Below are 19,991 nucleotides of genomic sequence, written 5' to 3' on the forward strand. Positions count from 1 at the left end.
CTGCAAAAAAACTCCTGTAGCCTTGGTACCATGTGACTAATCCGCATGCTGTGCAAAATCAGAACTAACCCCAGCACATCGCTTGAGTCTTGGCAGGCTTAGAGAGTCAACTTAAACTTCAGTCAATGGCAGAAGGACTTCCAGGTACTCTGGGAATATTCCTCCTGCGCTCTAATGCTTTGTGACATTAGCACAGACTGTGCAGCATCCAAAAGTTGTAAATAATCAAGCTTGAATTCTTTTATTTTATCTGTAAGGTGGCAGATACTATTTTTAGCCATAAGAAATATTTCTTATTTTTAGGCTTATTGTAATTTCAGAGCTTTCTTTAAATGAAAAAAATTCTACAATTTTTTTAGTTCTTTGTTATTGTGTTCTGTACCATCCTTAATTCCACCAGAATCTAAAGAATACTCATTTGGCTACATTTCTGTCTTCTCAGTACTTGGGCCTTTTATCATCTCCATCCCCCATCCACATACTGACCTTTCTAACATCCTCCCCCTTCCTGCTGCAAGTTGTCTTCAAGTCTGTTTCAGAGCATTTTTATCCAATGTGGACACTAAAGTATGTGCCTTTTGTAATTTGAAAGTTTTGAGCTACAAATTCAATGGATCTAGCTTTTGCCATTCGCTATTTAAATTATTTAAAATCATTTGCCCTAGGATTTCCCAATGTTCCTGCAAGGTGTGTCAGTCCTTGGTTTGTATTCTAGTCTTTCCTAGACTGGTTAACTGTTAAACCTGAAACTTACTACATCTCCCTGTCCCAGAATCTTCAAGGAAGTGTTGAATCCCAAGGCTGCATATAATCTTGTTGTGATGGATAGTTTAACAGCTAAATAAATTCTCTACCTTGCCATCAGAGGCATTGTTGAACTTTTTTTTTAGTATCATTTCCCTGCTCAAGGAAATTTTCTGGCGTTACTGAAAATTCGTATTACTCCATTAAATTTATAGGTGGGTGTTTGGGTTTTTTTTCCTAGCGACGCCTACGTGTTTTAGTCTGATATTGGTAAGGAGGCCCCTTAAAAGATTTCCACTGTGGATGCTGAATACACTGGCATTTAAATCTTCAGGGGCTATCCTGGTGTGAAAAACCGTAAGCAGAGGGGAGAATACGGAGTGTGTGGTATTATTTGGACAGTTTTTCCTCACCTAATACCTGCAGTGTTGCTCAGGCTCTTACTTACTGCTGTTCTAACTGTAACAAACAGCTGTGCATTGTCTTCACTAGCAAGGGACAGCTTTCCTTGTAGCAAGTTTGTAGCTCTGGGACTGGTCCCGTAAATTGTCTGCACTCAGTTTTGCCGTCTCCACGCCGGTTAGCTGCCCAGCTCAGTAAATCCTTTGTTTTTTTCCTTGTGGTAATTCTGTCCATGCGTGAATTATTGTAATGGCATTAACTGTTCCATCGGTAAATCTCTGTTTATAACTCTGCCCTCTTGAGATCAGCTTCACCAAAGCTGCCAGTTAAAGAGTGTCATTGAGTGTCACTTGTTTTGAATTGGAAAAAAAAATATTCAGAATGTGTTAGTGTCTGTTCTTTGTATTAAAATCAGTCCATTTTATAAAATAAATTTGAATGTGTTTTGCGGAGAGATTAAAGAGAGAACATGAGCATTCTTTGTGCAGGTGCCCTCAAGCCCTGTACTTGTTGTCCTTTTCCATTCAGGTACAGATCTTCTGCCTGTTCTTTTTTTTTTTTTTTTTTTGCTTTTCTAAAAAACTTCTTCCCTCTAATCTCTGACCATTTGGGTTCTTCAGATTAAGTTATTGTAACCACTGGAGTTTCATTGTTTCTTCATTAATTTCTTTTACAGAAAGGGACTCCAGGTGCTCTCTTCCCCTCCCCACTAATTGAAGTAGCTGTCCCTGTAGCCTGTGGTTCTTTACTGCTGCTCAGTATTGGGCTCATATTCATGATTCTCACTGCAAGGAAGAGGCGCCAATCAGAGGGAACCTACAGTCCGAGTCAGCAAGAAGTGGCAGGAGCTCGGCTGGAGATGGACAGTGTCCTAAAGGTGCCACCTGAAGAGCGGTTAATATAGGCGCTGCCATGACAAGGAGATGCACCTGCAAGGTCGGCTTTGACCTTGATCTTTTTCCAGCACTTGCAGCCACAGATCCACCCTATCTCAGTTTCCTTAAGGCATGGTAATGAAGACATGGACCTAGAAGTACAAGGCAGACTGTGTATGCAATAGCTGTTCCAGCTGGTTTCAGTTAATTGAGGCAATTGCACTGCGCTGGCTCAAAGTGAGCCTCCTTACTCCCCTCTCTGCTGCCCCACAGCCCCCCCGTACCCTCCCCTCTGCAGGAGCTGCTGGGGTGCGCCTGCTTTGAAGTTGCCCTTGCTCCGTTCCACCTTTCAGGCAGCAATGGCATAGCGAAATCTGCGTTAAAAAGGCAGGGCTAAATGAGGCACTAATTTACAGATTGAGATCTATATATACTTTTAAGGAGCGTTGTACAGAGGGTATTTACGATTGGTTTGTATATACTGTTCTGTTTTTTCAATAATTGCAAACCATTCAAAGCGTTTGCAGCTCAGGTGTGAGGTTTTCACAAGCAGTCCTCAACAGCAACAGCAGCTGTGAACTCCTGCCCTGTGCCAGCCAGGGCGTTACAGGGGATTGTCAGGAATTACTGAAATCATTGTACCAATCCATGTTTTATGAAGTGATCTCTGTTAGACATTCCCACGGGTACCGCGCAGCAGAGGTGCAGTCGGAACTTTGCGGGGGTGGGGGCCAGTGCTGGAGCTGGTGGCAGTGCCTGTTGCCAGATGCTGCACTTGAAGCTTACGTGGGGCAGGAGAGGCCACCGGGCTGCTCCTGCCTTCCCTGGGCTCTTTTGTGACATGGGGGGGGGATGACGGTGAAAGGGGGGAAGCTCCTGTCCAGCGCTGCTGTTGGCTCAGTGCAGCTTCGGGGAGGCGGGATGAGGGATGTGAAATGCAGCACTGTCTACGCAGAAGCTCTGAGTAACACCCTGTTCTACCACAGCAGCCAGTGTGGGCGCATCTTAGCAACTCCTCCGTTGTGGGAGCAGTCGGGGCTGCAGGGGCTGCCCTACTCCTTGCAGTTGTTGCAGCCACGGTGATTGTCATGAAGAGGAGGAGAGCAACTCAGGGAACATACAGCCCAAGCCGTCAAGAAAAAGATGGGGCTCGAGTGGAAATGTGGAATGTAATCAAGATGCCACCAACTGAGCGGCTGATCTAAGACCTGGGGTCACACAACAGGTGCTGTGTCATCCGTTAACAGTCACGGAGCTGCTGCGGTGTCTCCGTCTTAGGTGTCAAGTTGTGTTTCTGTAGGACAGGTCTGTGCTGCTTTCAGCTACTTCCTAGGCCACGGGCAGTGCCTGCTGTTACGGGGCAGGAAGATTCAGCTGCTTGAACGAGCTCGGTTATTGCAGCTTATCCCATAAACGATTTGTGTAAAACCGGTCTGCTGGCGGGGGCAGTGAAGTCTGGGAGGGAAAACCAGAAGTTCTGGGGGGGGGCAGTGGAGGAGGGGCAGCAAGCAGTGGCAGGAGCGGTGGGGTACCCAGAACCGCTGGCAGAACATGGGGCTGTGTGGCACCAGCCAACAGGGCGCAGCCACCTGCACGCTGCCCCGCCTCGCCGCTTCTGCCTCCCTCTCTGTCACGCAGGGGCTTGCAGCCCTTGCAACTGTCACTGCCATGCAGTCACTGCAAATAAGCGAGGCAGGTCTAATTAATGGAAATTAAACCACTGTATTGAGAAATAATGTGAAGGTTTCAAAAAAATACGTGCCTGTGCCTCCTCTGCAAAGCTGACGGGTCACTGATGGGCGGTATCTCCTGGAGCTGCTGCTGCCCGTCCAAAACTAGGCCAGAGTCAGCATCACATACCAGAAAACAAGTACTACCGTGCTACAGTAGACACGTCTACTTAAGTCTTTTCCTAAGACTAGACTAAACCATAGCAATATTTTAAGTGCCTTTCTCAGGCTGAGTTGCCAGTTACAGTATTCACCCTCTTGAAAGCAGGACGTTTGTATTAGAAGAACTGATCGCTTTGCTTTGACTGGACTTTGCAGCCAGGTTGATGTTGGGCTGGATGTTTCCCCCATCTGTTCACAGCTGTAGTATCTGCCACCCACACAGAGCAGGTGCCTCAAGGTCAGGAGTTGGCACGAAGCAGCAGGACCACAGAGCAGGCCTGAGTAAGAGACAGTGTTTGAACATCAGGTAGTACTTGTTTGTGCGAGGAGGGGAGAGGGGGGTATTTCACGACCCGTACCTCTCGGGACAGACAGGTTTGGGCTTGTCAATAAAAAAGAGCGGAATTTAGTGAATACAGTGACCTTTACCACAAAACCTGGGTTTGTGTTGGAGTGAGACACAGCGTTCACTTTCCGCATTGCCCTAAACAGGACATGTATTGCGTGGCTTTACTTCTCCTTTGCTACTGTTTTAGCTGTCGAGTGTGCTGCTGCTTCTTTAGCATAATGTGGCAGAGCCTGTGGACAGAAATGCAGCAGAGCAGGCCAAATAGTCTAAGATCATTAGCATTTCAGAATAATTACTGCAACTATCACCGAGAAGTATTTTAGAAAACGCTGTCTACTTTGTAATCTCCAAAGTACTGCTAATAAGCAGAGTGTGAATCCCCCCACCACAGCCAATCACCACTGGAAGAAAAATACTGTTTGGTTTTACTTTTGGGTATTTTTTTTTCTACTGCAGCTGTAAATGTTTCAGTAGTTCTAAGCAAAGGGAAGAGTACAAAGCTACAGATCAGGTCTGTCCGCTTAAGAACAGGTGTTCTATATGCTAAAAGGAAGAATGACAATTTTGGAAAATAGAAAAAAACCAAACCATTGGGAGACAAGAAAATGAATATTTTGTGCATAAGATCATTTCCCCTCTAATACTGAGGAGAAGTTGACAGTGGCGATCCCACGCTGGCTGTAGTTTGTCGGAGACAGTACTGATGAAGTAAAGAAATGACCTAACTTCGGTGAGCTTGCAGTCGCTTTTATTTATTTATTAGAAATAACACTGCTGTTACTTTCCATACGAATTATTTGCTTTGGGTACTTCGCAGATGCTCTTTAGGGAGGTCTAATACAGTGCCAGGCCAGAGCCAGGCCCGCTGGCAGCCACCTTGCTGCAGTGGAACAGTGAAGCTGCACCCTGCAGGAGAACGGGGAGCGCCATTCTGCTCGGCAGTGGAGGTGCGACAGGAGAACAAAAGGTGCAGGCAGCGCGTCTCGGGACAGCAGGGCTGGCAGGGCAGGCTGCAAGTGCTGAGCGGTTACGGAGGAACAAACCTTCACCCTTGGTCTGATTCTCCCCCACCTTAAGGGACGGGCTGGCTCTTGGTGAGAAAGGGCGCAGACCCCAGGTAGCAGCAGCGGGCTGGGCCAGACCCCCGGGGCAGAGCCCCTCGTGTCCTGCCACAGCCCCTGCGTGGCCTTGACCTAAAGGCAAAGGTAGGGGTGTTCTTCATCCCACAGAGACCCGTAATAGTCCTACAGCTTTCTGGCGTTTCACAAAACACGGACCTGATTAACCACCAGGTCCCTGCCAGGAGGGGTGTGTACGTGAACTTCTAGTTCCACTCCACTTTTTGTGTTTAAATTGTAGAAAAATGAAGGCAGCAACAGGATCTAAATGAACCAATATTACTCCAGCCTGTATTATTTTGAGAAGAAAACCAGACTTGTGTCATAAGAGCTGTTACCGAGCTACTGAAATATCCTGAAAGGCAACAAGAAGCTACAAAACCCACAACAGTGCGGACATCTACAAACCAGCAAAGCGCACGCAGAGCGTCTGTCTGCATCCCCTGCTGCTCCCCGCAGTCAGCGCAAAAGCTCCTGCTCCGTCGCTTTACAGAATTAGCAGAGCAGATGTTTTTATTTCAAGCACCCAAAGCCAGTACTAGAAAAAGTGTTAAAATACTTTGTCAGTGTCTTGAGCATTTCTGCAAGATAATTTATGAAAGGTTGGTTTGTTTTTTTCAATAATGAACTTAACTTTCTTTTGATATTTAATTTTTGAATATATTTTTTCACAAAACTGGATTTGCTGTAGGTAATGATCCTGATCCTGATTTCTTTTGTAATTGTAAATTTTGTAATTTGTAAAAAATTAAATTTCCTTCAAATGAAATTTACAATAAAATTTGGTTAAAAATAGACCTAGTTACCTTGACTTGTGACTGTTTTTTTTCCAAAGAGTAACTCGATGTCTAGATGGCTGGGCTTGGTCTGTAACACACAGTTTGCACAGTGGCAAACCTCAATGACTCTTTCACAGTTAAAAACTCATTAATTTTCTGATTATTTGTGTTTGTCACACACCAGAGGTCTAAGCACAGGCCTGAACACAGCAGCCCTGCACAGCAGCCAGTAACAATCCGTTGTAGAAACACAGAAGGGGCAGCTGGAACCTGCTGCGTTCTCCGTTGACCTGTGCTGCTACACTTTACCATTCATCCCTCATTTTATGAGCACAAATCAGACTGTGGTCAGAGCCATGAACGATCCCACAGCCGGTGGACACTGTGGCATGAGTCAGGACGGGTTTGAGCAGCAGCAGAAATCCTCTTCTGGCGGAAGAGGAGCAGCCTCCAGCAGAAGGGAGGGAGCTGAGCGGAGCGATGTGATAGCTGAGCTGCAGGACAAGCTGGAAGCCCCTTCCTGGCGGGAACACTGTCCCATGGACCCAGCACAGCGCCAGCAGCCCCAGTCAGAGCAGCAGACAGAAAGGAGATTAGAATGTGGGAATCAATGACTTGAACTAAAGGAATTCTAATTGCTGGGAACTGGATGTCCACATACAGTGAAATCAAAGCCTACACGCAGAGACAAGCGCGCCTCCCAGAAGTATGGCCAGCTCCGCGTCCCTGCACATCCCCTCCGCTGCCACGCAGGGCCGGGGGCCCACATCACCGGGCGTAACGGTCACTGGGCTGCGGCGGTAACGGCTGCGCTGGAAACAACCCAGTAAGCCTGAAACAGGGACGGGTAAGCAAAGTGCGCGCTGGAGTGTCGGGGCCAAGACTAACGACAGATTCAGTTTACAAAAAAAACCAAAAAAAAGCAAGACAATCAGGTGGTGTCCCTGGGAATGCAATTCCCAAACCTTCTGGGAAAACAAACAAGGTTCCCAGCAATAACCTAAGCAAACTTGCCACAGGGAACGTATACATCACTCGGAGCACAAGGCGAGCTCTGCCTATGTCAGCACCCTTGCTCCATCTTTATACTTTGAGTAACAGAATGGCAAGGTTACACAGAGCCCCTGCTCTGCAACAGCTTGTAACTCTCGTCGGGGAATTAATTTTACTGTGCTACAAAAGAATCACAAGCTCACTTCTGTTTTGTGATGCCCTTCCGCTGAGCCACTCGAAAATACGGTGCAGGGCTGTCACAGAGCGGTGCGCAGCCACAGTGGAACCCACGGTTCCCACGGGCCAGAGTCTGTCTCACATTGCCACCGCCAGCTTTTACCGTTCCCAAGGACAGGGTGGGACTGCAGCAGCTCTTCTCCTCACTGTTCACTTTTTAATTACCTAAAGCTGTTAACTTCCAACAATTGGTAGCAAAGGAAAAAAAAAAAAAGATTTCCCCAAACTTGGATGTTTTAAGCAGCAGCAACTAACAGGCTTCTTGTTCACTACTGACCAATTTGATCTGCTGATGCTGGAAAAATCACTTTGATCATAAAGCCTGGATGGTAAGTGTGCAAGAAGCAAAACACACACACACACAAATAGTACCGCAGGCAGACCACAATAAATCCCGCAGTGCAGCTGGGCCGGGTTCAGGACAGTTAGCTGTCACTTACACGCTCTTTGGAAGACAGAGTGTGAAACATTCCCAGCTGACAAAAGGAATGCTCCTGCGCACACTCCTTTCTTCAGGGTGCCATAGAATCAGTGGTTTCCTATGGCTGGTAACGGGACATTAATTTCCCCTGAAATATGCAGTCACTCTAGCCTCCTAACTGGAAAGAAAACTGAGCAGATGTCAATCTCCTGCTTGATTTTTTTCCTATACACATAAAAAAGGGGCAGGGGGGATATCTAAGCAGCACAGACAGTTCATTGAAGGTTAGAAAAAAAATCCCTAGTATGTGCAGAGAAATCTCAAGCCTCATAATTAACACATGCATGTAAGGTAACGAGAGAAGGGTCTTCAGCAACAAGATTCTTGTGTCTCTCGACAGGTTCCAATTCCAGTGTCTAGAGTGTTTCTAACCTAATGAGTGAACAAGACACAAAAATGGTTCTACCATCTGTACAGCATCGGATGCATCAGAAACTTTGTTGTTTTTTCTTTTAAATAAAAGTCGTTTCTAATGGAAGAAAGCATCTGTAAATAAGCAAAGCAGTACCACACAAGCAAACAAGTATGGCGTGTAGAGGAAAATGTACAAAGCTGAATATAAAGTCATTGATCAATAATGGCAGGAACACTTATACTTGGTTAGTAAAAACATCAAAAATACTTCTACATCAGAAAAAGAAACGGTTTACATCCAAGCTTGCTCTCCCAGACAAGCACACTTTGTTTACATCTGGTACTATTAGGAATGAATCACATAAGGAATTCCTGAGATTAAATAAGACAAAAAGCCTAGATACTGCCCTAGGGACAGGGCAGTTTATTACGAGAAGCATGTAAACCAGTCTCCTGCTTGCAAATTCTATTCAAGAAGTGAGGAAGGTCACAAAGTCCAGGATCGTGCTGCCTGGCACTCCTGGACCTCAGAGGTGTGTCCAAACTCCCCCCTTGCCCCTTCAAAATCAAGTGAAGGGTGATTAATGCCATTTATGTTAAGCATTAATACTTTTCAGTGCCTCAAAACTGACTTAAAAAAATAATCCAAGAGTGCTTGTTTGTCTAAAAATCCAACTGCATAAAATATTCTATAACATGGGCAGAGTAAAATAACCAGTGATGGAAAATGATTTGCAGTGATACAGAATTACCTGAGCATTTTTCTATTTAGTTAAGCATGCATAACAGGCCTACTCAGTATATAATCAGTGTGTGACATTAAAAATTTTAAAAAAGATTATGTGAAATTCAGAAGGCATGTCGTATGCAGAGCTTTCTGGTGCCTGTACATCTCCACCATCACTGAGAAAGCTTCATCACCTAGCTCACAGCAAAGATCTGAAATTCCAGACTGAATTCATATATAACATTCATATTCTGAACTGTATAAAATAAAATGGAACTATTATCTTAGACTTTAAATATTTTACTATGCAATACTAAAACCATCTGTCTTCCAACACAAAAAGAAAATACAAATCGAACTGATTGGCTTGTCAGAGTAATAGTACTTTACAGAAATATAATATTAATGTAATACTAAGGTCTTTCCCAAACTTGGCATTTCAGCTATTAAGAGTATTTTTCTTTTGTACTGCACAGACTCAAAAGCATAGACAGCCATTTCCATACACCAGAGTAAGAAAACTTCCAAGATTATATGAATAAAATAGATACATTGGAAATCAGATAAAGCTTTACAAGAATCTCCCCATGTGTCCAAAACGATTTCCTTTATCAAAGGCTCAGTGGTGATGTGATTACCTCTTCTAGAGCAACGTTCTACATCAGATTGTGCCCAAATACAAAACAAAACAAAAAAGCACCACTTAAGTAAAACAAAAATAATCACTGCAAAGACAGCAGGTTTTATGAAGGATGCTAAGATTAAGATGAAATTTCTTGAGAATACTATTGCCACAGACAAGTGTCTTAGAAAATCTGAATGAACGTACCCTTTGACCTTTTCATTGCATTTTTGTTCTTCGTGACCTCACAGTCCATTTCATGGTCCAGTTACTGCCTTGTCACGCCAGCAAGGTTCGCAGCACAGTGGGACAGAGGCTGAGGGCGCGGAGCGCCTTGCGGACCAGAGTGAAATCCCAGTTGCTTCAAGGTAGCAATTAGCGCTTCTGAAGTCAGGCAGTGACAGGCAGCTGGTGCGCTGCCCTCCCAGCACTGCAGCACCCCCTCAGCTCAGCTCCAAGCTTCTGCCCGGCTGGCCCAGCACCGCAGCTGGGATCCCGCTGCGCCCCAGCCACCTTGCCAGCGCGCTGGCGCTTAACTTCAACTCATGAGCTGGGAGCTTTGATACCCCACGTTTTTTCTCTTCTTTTGTTTGTTTGTAATAAGTAAGAAATGGTTACATTCCGTTCATATACTGCCATTTATAATATTTATATATAATATTAACATACACATATATAAGAACTAGGATACTCTTTATGCCCTCTATTTTCTGATGTATTTAACAAAAGCAAACAAATAAAAAAAAAGGAAAAAAAAAAAAAAAGAAAACAATTGCTGGTGTTTCCAGTTTCCCAACAGAGATGCAGGACCAAACCCTGAGCAACTGCCCTGTGCTGTGGTTTTGTTACAACAAGGAATTACGACCATTCCGCAGCAGAGAGGTCCCTGTTACCTCTCCATGTCAGTGTACAGGGGGAGGGAAATCAAACATCTGCAACCAAAGCTCACCCAAGAGTGTAAGCTAAATGCACGTCTGCATTTCAAGACAGGGAAGAAAAAAAAAAATAAAGAGCCTAATGGATTAATTCAGTGCAGCCCACAAGTCAGGGTTTGTTTGCTGCACTTCACCTATGAAAACAAACCACAGCAGCTATGTGTAACACAAGGAAAACCCAACAAAGGCAGGAAGAAAACAGCAGTGCAATGCGCTGTGTCACACTCCTGGCTGCACCAAGGACTGAAAATACAAGGGAGTGAGTAACTTCTGCATCAGTAGTACTGTCTGAAAAGCTATGCGTGAAAAACCAAACCAAACCCAAACCCAACTACTGTCCCACTTTGGTCAGTGCAAGAATCCTGGGGGTTTTCAGTGGTGCAGAGTGAGGAAGCAGTTGCAGGGACCAGGACAATGGGGGGACTCTGAACTCTGGGCAAAAATTCCTGTGCGAGTTGCAGCTCAGTGATGGTCCTGCAGCTATCCCTGGCTCAGCCTTCCATAAAAGAAATGCTCAGTTTTATGCTGGCTCAAAAAAACAAAAAAACCCCTCTGTCAATTCCGAAGGGACATCAAAAGGCCATCAGGAGTGCTACTCAAAGGTTTCCCATCGCTTTCTGAGCTGTTCAACCTTACCTGGTGTGGATGACACGTCTTGCTTTGTCTTTTTTAACAAATCTTCAAATGGATCTTTTGTCTCCTCAGATTTTGAGGACAGTAACACTGACTCTAAGCCCTTAGCTGGCCTGGCAGGGATCAAAGGGGGTTCATTAGACAGGAGAGCTAGTGCTTGCTTGGGATCTACCTTTGAGCTGGACTGGCCCAGCTGTAACGTTCTGGTTTTGGAAGGACCACTTAAACACGCCGGCTGCAGAGAGCCTGCTGGGGAAGGGCTGTGGCTCGGCAGCAGTAAGGAGCGAGCTGGTGGCACAGCGGGAGCCTGGCTGAACAAGTTTGGCATGGATAGTGTTGAGATGTGTGGTTGAGGTCTTTGTGGTGGGTAGAAGCTCGAATTAGGTGTTATGAAGCTAGAGCTATATGCGTGACCTAAGGAGGGGGTGAAAGAGCCCCTTGGGGGTCTAACTAAAGACACTGAAAGGGCTCCTGGCACTGTCTGTGTAAATGGATTAGGAGATGGCTGTAAAAAAGGTGGTGGTGCTGGGGAAGGGTAACCCAGTGGCTGGACAAATGGTGCAGCTGCAGGAGGCACAAAGTCACTTGCCACCGAGACAAAGCCAGCTGCAGCAGGTGGAGCAGCTGAGCTTTGCAGGCTGCGGGGACCTTGCTGTGGACCACTGCTTTGCCAGCTGGCCGTTTTTAATGGATCCAGGAGATTAAGAAGGTAGTCGCTTTCATTACCTGTACTTTCTGTCTTCACCTTGACAGGCTGGAGCATCTCAGCAGTGCTGGTAGCACTGGACAAAAGCTGAGATGGATGAGAGGAATAATTTACAGCCTGCTGGATTTCGGGGTCTAAGGACACACTACCAACTCCAAAGGGCTCTGGGATCAGATCTGAAACCAAATGGCTACGTCCTGTAGCGTGGGTGGTGAGAATTTCTGCTTGTCCCGCTGGAGTCTGATGCTTGGAAGCCCTGGGTGCTGGCGGTGGTGGCACTATCCCCAGTTCAGGAGTCTTTCTTCCCTGTGGCCTAGGAATGGTGATGTTCCCTTGAATGGCAGGGTTTGATTCATCCTTTTCTGCAGAAGCCAGGATGCTGTCTCTGCTCCGGGGTCTCCTTGTGATTGGTGGCATGTTACCAAGGACAGTCAAGGGCCTTTCTGGTGAGCTTTGGGAATACTTGGTAGGAATAGCCATGTCGTCATGACCCATACTCCACAGCTTGTTGTAAGGGTGAGACAGCTTCATGGTTGGCACAATCCTGTTCCTCTCAGACACACCGAGATCCATTCTCTGCAAGAAAGCATAAAAAAAATTAGAATTTAACTTTTACTCATCTCTTCACAACATAGAGCTTAAAGTGAAGGCAGGCTGCTGAGCTGCGAGTGGAAGGGGATCCGTCCAGGCTGCGCACACTGGAGAGGGACAGCAGCACACAGCCTCAGCCGGCAGGCAGGCAATCAGAAGCAGGACTCTGCAGTTTTAATTCCAGCTCTGCCTCTAATGATTTGTTCAGCTGTGACACTGTGGCATCTATTGTGAGCCAAGTAAGGAGCACGTACCTGTATCTAAGGTGCAGAAAGTGAAAAGCCTTAATTGCTGTATGGAAAAAGCTGTCAAATGAAATATCTGGCTATAACACCAAATTAAATATTATTATAAGGTAGAAATTACATTCTTTCCTTTCATGTCACATGAAGATCTCAGAGTCTGCTTTAGTTTGGCATTTTATAAGCTGCATATATTCAGTGAAGTTCTTCATAAAGAATCTCTCTTCTACAGTGCAGATGAATGTTCAAATGATGCCTAGACCCAAACGGCCAGATTAAAAGAAAATCATTTAAAAATCACGCAGTTTGGAGGGGACCTGGAAATTCCCAGGTATTCATTCTCCTGCTGAGCATCAGCTTCAAAGATAACTGCGTGTGACAGCCAATGGACGTAACAGATTCTGAGGAACAGGGCAAATCTTTCCTCCTTTAGAAGTAAAAGCTGTAGCTTTAGTGGAAAAAGTTACTGTCTTACAACTGAGTCCCATTCCAGTCATTTCTTAATTCAGAAATTAATTTTGAAATACATTAACAAATGCTTGGAAAATGGATGCACCTACCCAATAATATCAAAATGTTCTTCAGAGAAGGACGTAAGACAGCCAGCCCTAGTTCTGGGCCAACCCCCCTAGCACGCGTGAAACCCAGTCCAAACCTGGTAATCGAACGTGCATCGCTGATCTCCCTCTTCCTTGGGAGTCCGCAGGTCTTCTAGGCTCTTAGCTTGGCTGAGAGGCTGAGGCTGTGTTTCTACTTCTAAGTTAGGGAAAATGTCTTCAAGGAGGTTTATTTCTGTGGCCTTGCTTGAGAGGACAGGGCTGGCGGGCAGAAGCTCTTTTGGTTTTTCGGGACTGCCTGCCTCTTCCCCATCAGCGCTATCGGATTCTTTCAGGGCCCGGTATGGCTGAGGCCTGGGAGAAAAACAAAAATCATGTTGCAAATGACTGTCTTTGTAATTTTTTTTTTTAAACAAGTATTTACTAAGGAGCTAGATGGCTTTATAAAAAGCTGTTGGGTGGCGAAATACAGCTTACAGTGCCTTGTGAACAGCAGGCCTGTGAGCGATGTGACCAAGGGCAGAAGGACATACAAAGATGACTGGGCACTCGAGAGTTTTCAGAAAGGAAAAAGACGTCAGTGGGAAGTACTCAGAGGAAAGCTGCGATCATGCAGTAACAGACAGGCTGACAAGGGACCTCTTGCAGCAGGAATGACTGGATGCCAGCTCTCCCTCCCCCCCAGCAAAGCACGCTGCAAAGGACCCTGTGTTTTGCAGGCACTCACATTCTCTTCCTTCAAGCTAACTCAGCACAGAACATAATTCAGTGTTTTCCTGCAATAATTGGGAACACTGTGCAGAGTTCCAATGATTACATTGGTGTCATCTTATCAAGAAACAACACAATCCATTATGGAGACACCTATTTTACATTTACAGCCAAGGCCAAGTTAGCAGGATGCTTTTCTTGCACATACCTCAGCAAAAAAAATGAACACCAGCAGATTTGCATATTGGTTCTGTGTACAGAGCACAGCAGCATAATGCGCATCCAATTAATAACAAGAGGTGCCACACATATCTGTGGTGATTGGCATTTGACTGGCAGCCAGTTTTACTGTGGCATTTAAACAAGGTTTCAATTAAAAGAAAATATTTTTGAGACCTGCAAAAACATACACGATGGGAGAATCCTCCTCCTCTTTCCTTATTTTATTATAATACATCTATATCATGCAAATTTATAAAGGACTCATCTTTCTTACTTCATTCATCAACACATAAATAGCAGGCATTCAGCTAGCAACACAAGATAATAATGCAAGGACAAGGCAGACAGCTGATGGTACATGTCCTTAGGAGGAGGGTGATCTTGCAAGTCTTGGTCACATCTTCAGTCTCTCACACAATATGTGCTCATCTGCTAAGCACTAGATCATACTGCAAGCCCCCCCCCTCCCCCCCCCGCCCCAGGAATATTCTGCAAACAAACCATTTCAGTGGCCTGGCCTCCTCCATCCCAAAACCAGAAGTGTGGGAGCCTTTTTCTGGCTCTTTGCCACTGCACCTGTACCTCTGCCTCCCCCCGCCCGAGTGCCAGCGGCCACGTCCCTGTTGGTCTCGGAACCTGCCTTCTGCATCACGCAATGAATTTTAGCACTGGGGGAGCCTCCACTCTCAAACTGGCAGCCTCTTTCTCCAGCCTAGTCTAACCCATCTGTACCCATCAGGCTCCAGCTGCTCAGATGTAGCCAGGCATCAGCACCCCAAACTGCCCGGATCGGGCACCAGGCAGATTCCTGATCAGTGGCTCACAGTACTACCCTGGCACCTCTTCCTACCGGTTCTGGTCAAGCCAGTAACTGCATTTATTAAAGAATGAGTGTAATTCTAGTTTTATCTGTAATTCTAGTTTATCTCCCTTTCTCCTCCTAGAAATCCCCAAGCAGGTGAGGCTAGGAACGAACAAACCCGTGGGATGACATTCCGCGAGGCCTCAGCCACACCTGCCCTCTGGGGTCGGTATGTTCAAACACGCGGTAAGAGGTTCAGCACAGCGGGACCGCGTGCCCTGTGCTCCACGCCACAGCGTCACCCTCATCCCAAAGCCACAGGACAGGCTCGGGCCAGCGAGTGCGGACAGGCTGCGCTCGCTCCCAAACACGGGCACCGCGGGCAGGTGCCGGAATGCTGCAGCCAGGCTTGAACACGCAGCTCTCGCGGAGCCCTGCGGGCAGCGTGGCCAAGCTGCTCAGCACCCTGTTCCAAACCCGGGCAAGACTGACTTACGTAGGTTTGGGAATTTACAACCCATTACAAATGAAAAAGTTGGATACAAGTAGCACAGTGAGTAAACCCAACAAACTCCTCCCTCTTCCCTGCATAATTTTAGGTCAGACTGTAGTCGGAACCCTTCGGGACATCTGCATGGCAGCTCCCCACGGTCACTGAGGATGTGGTACCTGACAGAACAGAGACTGGGATCAAGCAAGTGAAACTACAAAAGGCTGGTAACTGCACCGGAATAAGGCTCACAGGACAATGCCGGAGGAACACCCAGCGCTGCACAGGGAAGGGTGGTGGGAGGTTTGGAGAGGAACACAGGCAGCACACTGGAACAAAGGGCAAGTGGAAGGGTCACATCCCACAGAGCTCGAATTGATATAAAACCATAAGCAGTGCACCGCTGCGTAGTGTTTCATGCAGGAGTAGGCTTTTGCATGCCGCTGAATACCAAAACAAACAAGCAGGAGAAACGCTGAACATTCATCAAGCACCACACAGAGTGCAGGAGCATTTCCAAAATGCCAAGTACAGCAGCAAGCACCCTGACCAATGCCAAAACCACTGTTCAAAGACTGACTTAATACATTGAAAGAATAAAGCATAGACCATTCAAAAGGAGCAGAGAAGAAAAAGTTTTCAGAGAAGCCAGAGACAGGATCCTCTTCCTGCTGAAATTCATCATCAGAGGAGTCCTCAGAGAGGAAGACTGTATAGTGTCGCATAGGCTTTACCAGGCTGGGGGAAACAGGAAGAGAAAAGGAAATTACCAGGTTGTCACAATCAAAGCTCCAGGGGGAGAGAAACAGAGCGATTTGTAGGCTCTAAACCCCTCCTGACCGTGACTGATGGCTGCCGCAAACAGCTCTGCAGGTAAACGCTGAACTCTGTTTTTCAGGCAGAAAACACAACTCGTCTAAAAACGCCTAGGGTGCCGCCTAGTCGGGCAGTGCACAGAGACCTGCCATCACACCCACACTGCAAAAGAAGCCAACGCAGAAACCCACCTTCTCCCCACTACATTTCCCAGAGAGCTGGGCGTCTTTTTGTTCTTTAGAACTACATCTTTGCCCCTCAGATTCTCTGAGCTCCAACTACAGGCTAACAAATAGTAGCTCTACCTCTGCTTCACAGATATTTAGACTGACATTAGTCTGGTATATGAGAGAAGCTGACTTGAGGCTGACAATTCCGACTTGTATCTGTTATTGATATCTGTAATTGCTTCACACTAGAACAAAAATAAAACTGTCCAAGGCTTTATAAGAAATACAGTTCATCAAGCAAGGTGTGTATGTTTCTTTACTCAGTGGTTAACTACTTGCAAAGTCTGGCAAAAAGGCACTCAAGCTAGTTTCTACTACATACAGGACAGTAACTATCACAGTATGAATTCATTAGCAGCAGCCTGGAACAAAAATCCTTTCAGATGAAAACTACCAAAAATCAGAAGTGCCTCTGGAAGCACACTTTAGCTGTAATTAAAAAAAAACAACAAACCAACAACAAAAAAACAACAACAAAAAACCTCCCCAATCACCACCAAAAACATTTCACCAGATTTTTGACAAGAACATATTGGTCACCTTTGCTTCACACACAGAGGTCAGGTCTCCAGGATTTGCTCTTGTACCCAATGAAGACAATGCCTAAATTTTTAGGAATGTAAAACTAACGGTGCATGCCTATACAGGTCCAGGTAAACATACGCTGGTTGGCAGATAAAAAAAAATATTTAAAGCTTGCTGAATTCATGGTACTTTTTTTCTCCTATTATTTATAGTAGCTATCAGTTGCTTCATTCCACTTTGACCAAAACCTCAGTAAACAACTCTTGGCTGTATAATGAGTACGCTTCTAAGAGTCACTGTTTCCACTGGAGCAAATTCAGAAGCAGCTATCACTGCTTTAAACAATTAAATGCACTATCAGCTTTAGTAGGAGAGGAAAGAGTACAGGAGCAGGGCGTTTAAGCAGAAATACACTGGAACTAACAGGTTGAAGAGTACAAAGAAATTTATTGTGCCTCAAATACTGCCTAATTTGCAATGCTAAGACATCCTAATATTTAGTCAAGTATGAAGCAGGGGCCACTATTAATTTCTTTCTGAAACACTAAAGCTCTGGATGGCGAAACAGCTTACAGAAAATATATTCTCACAAAAATGTTAAGATAAATGCTTCACAAGTAACTGAGAGCAGTAAAAGCACATCAATGTTTACCACTACTAATCAGAGGCCTCTACACCACAGCCCAGTGCTTTTCAATCTACTAAAACTCAAGGACAACATTGTGTAGAGCCACCAAAAGTATATGCACTTATAATGAAATTTTTAAGTGTTATGTATCATCTCTTATTTATTCTCCCCATTTCAGTTGCATCCTGGCATATCCAAGTGTGCATGAATGGAAATGAAAAAACACCCCAAGAAAACCTCTTTTCAACAGCACTATAAACCACCTTTATATGTCTCCTGGACCAAACAACAGGCTGATGAACATGGTGGATGTTGCTAGCCAGCATCATTTACAGGTCCCTTCTCTTCTTCCCAACATCACTAGAATAATGGGAAAGAGATCACCAGGATCATAAAAGCAAATATTGTTTCTAGCCATCTGGATGAGATCTTTTCCCAAACATCTTCATTTTACCAACCACATATCCCTGATAATATCCTCGTTATTGTAGCGAATCAAAATGCACATTGTGAAGGACACAAAGCAATACACCACTGAGATGGAAGCCTAATTTTGCTGCTACTGAGGTCCAGAATAAAATTCATTTTGGTGTAAGCAGAATTAGCCTCATCATGTGGAACAACGGATAGGTCCCAATCCTGTCAACATTGTAGAGCAATGCAAATGTATCACACCGCTATGTGTGTTATAGATAAAATGAGGATAAGCTGAAATCACAACAGGACCAAAAACATGGGTAGAATAAGAAAGAATTTGGCTTGTTGCCTTTATAGTACAGATGTACTAATAAACTGCCTTTAGTGGCACTTGAATTCATAATCAGCCTTCACTCCCTTATTTCTTTTGCTTCATTCACTAATTAACTATATAATAAAGTTTATGAAAATTGGTCTAAAAGATTAGGTCGGAAAACCAGAAGTTGGACACTGCAACCAACAGCTCAAGAGGGCCCAAGCTGCCACAGTGAATAAATGTTTATTCACAATTAGGTCAGAGCTCATTAATAAGAAGTCTAAAATAGTGGTGGCAGTGGATGCATCTGATAACATTAAATCATAGTCTGTGGTGCTCCAATTAAAGCTGTTGCATAGCTGTTCTTTTCCTCTCTTCTGCTATAATAGGCATCCAGGGAAAGTGAGGTGGTGCCACTGCATTAGGAAAAATTTGCTATAAATTTCTTTTTCTTTTTTTTTTTTTAAAGTGATTGTTACCCCGAAATTTCAATTTACATTAACAAAAGGCTCCACCTAAAATAAATCAGAAATCATAAATAGTTTAAATATATTTGTTTTGAACTTACACGTCTTTTTCTTTTAAGGAGAGTAAATTACCTTTTAACATGAGTCCAGAACATCTAAAATTATTTCCAGAAATTAAAAGTGATATTGAATTTCCACATATCTTGCCGATACACTAAATATTTGGTAACTGCACATAACAGATGTACTGGTACAGTTGCCCTTACAGCACTGCCTCCGATACCTTTTGTTTGCCTTCAGACTACGCTAAATTCAAACATGTTGTGTCTGTGTGCACATATTAAAGAAACTGGGAACAAATTATGAAGAAATAAGATAGGATCTTGTTGGTTAGATCATCAATTGCACTTCAGTGCAGCTCGGTGCAAATAAGATTAAATATATAGCAAGTTAATATGCACCGGTTTTGTTGCTGTTGCAAGAGTCCTTAAATGAAAGCGGGATTTCATAATTAGAAAAAAGAAACCACTCGAGTTTCACTGCTGGTGTGCTCTGCAAGCTGTGCTGGTCCAAGGTAAGGGATGAACAATCTAAAATTGTCCAAGTTTAAATTTTTTATTAGCTTGAGGCAGCGGAATCCAAAAAAAGTGCCTATTCCCTCATTAACCCAATTCGGCAACTCTCCTGCAGTCTGCCACCCACCACTTGCTAGGATTTCATACACAAAGAGCTGTCTCTGAAAAGGCAGGTCACAGCAAGCCCGGCTACAAGGCAGGCACTGCTGCAGTCTTAGAGGGAAAAAAGGATGTGTCCGTCACAGCTACAACCCTCATCATCTCCACATGACTGCACCAGCTCCTGCCTACCTAATCTCTTAGCTGAGTTACCATGCAGATGACTTGCTGATCTCTTTCTAATGTTTAGTTTAACATGTCTTCGGTTAGCACTAGCATATGACAGTACTGACAGCCGTGGCTGTTCCTTTTTAAATATCATGTCAGAAACACAGTGCAATAAAGCTGGGGATGCGCTCCATGGCTCTGCGTACCATTATGATAGTGTGGGTTTCTTTTTTAATGAGGAAGATCTGCATCTCAGGAGCTTTTTTCATGTGTCAGGATGCATGGACA

The 19,991-nt window shown here is 44.9% G+C and overlaps 2 protein-coding genes across 13 annotated transcripts in view; one reads left to right on the top strand and one right to left on the bottom strand.

The window, feature by feature from the left end:
* CRB2 (crumbs cell polarity complex component 2) overlaps window positions 1–7,600 on the top strand; it is a 78,012-nt gene extending 70,412 nt beyond the window's left edge. For 4 of the 8 annotated variants that reach the window (XM_037400402.1, XM_037400404.1, XM_037400396.1 and 1 more), the window contains exon 13: window positions 1,823–3,123. In XM_037400402.1, coding sequence (XP_037256299.1) covers window positions 1,823–2,050 — 228 coding nt within the window. In that variant the 3' untranslated portion in view covers window positions 2,051–3,123. Of the gene's footprint in view, window positions 1–1,822 lie in introns of all 8 variants that reach the window. The other 4 variants (XM_037400400.1, XM_037400397.1, XM_037400399.1 and 1 more) reach the window with 4 other exon arrangements.
* DENND1A (DENN domain containing 1A) overlaps window positions 5,992–19,991 on the bottom strand; it is a 219,133-nt gene continuing 205,133 nt past the window's right edge. For 3 of the 5 annotated variants that reach the window (XM_037400407.1, XM_037400406.1, XM_037400405.1), the window contains 3 exons: window positions 16,072–16,200; window positions 13,336–13,591; window positions 5,992–12,423 (listed from right to left, as the gene is read on the bottom strand). In XM_037400407.1, the coding sequence (XP_037256304.1) occupies window positions 11,101–12,423; window positions 13,336–13,591; window positions 16,072–16,200 (1,708 nt within the window). In that variant the 3' untranslated portion in view covers window positions 5,992–11,100. The remainder of the gene's footprint in view (window positions 12,424–13,335; window positions 13,592–16,071; window positions 16,201–19,991) is intronic. The other 2 variants (XM_037400409.1, XM_037400408.1) reach the window with 1 other exon arrangement.

The sequence above is a fragment of the Falco rusticolus genome, chromosome 9 (genome assembly GCF_015220075.1).
Source record: "Falco rusticolus isolate bFalRus1 chromosome 9, bFalRus1.pri, whole genome shotgun sequence".
Lineage (NCBI taxonomy): Eukaryota > Metazoa > Chordata > Aves > Falconiformes > Falconidae > Falco > Falco rusticolus.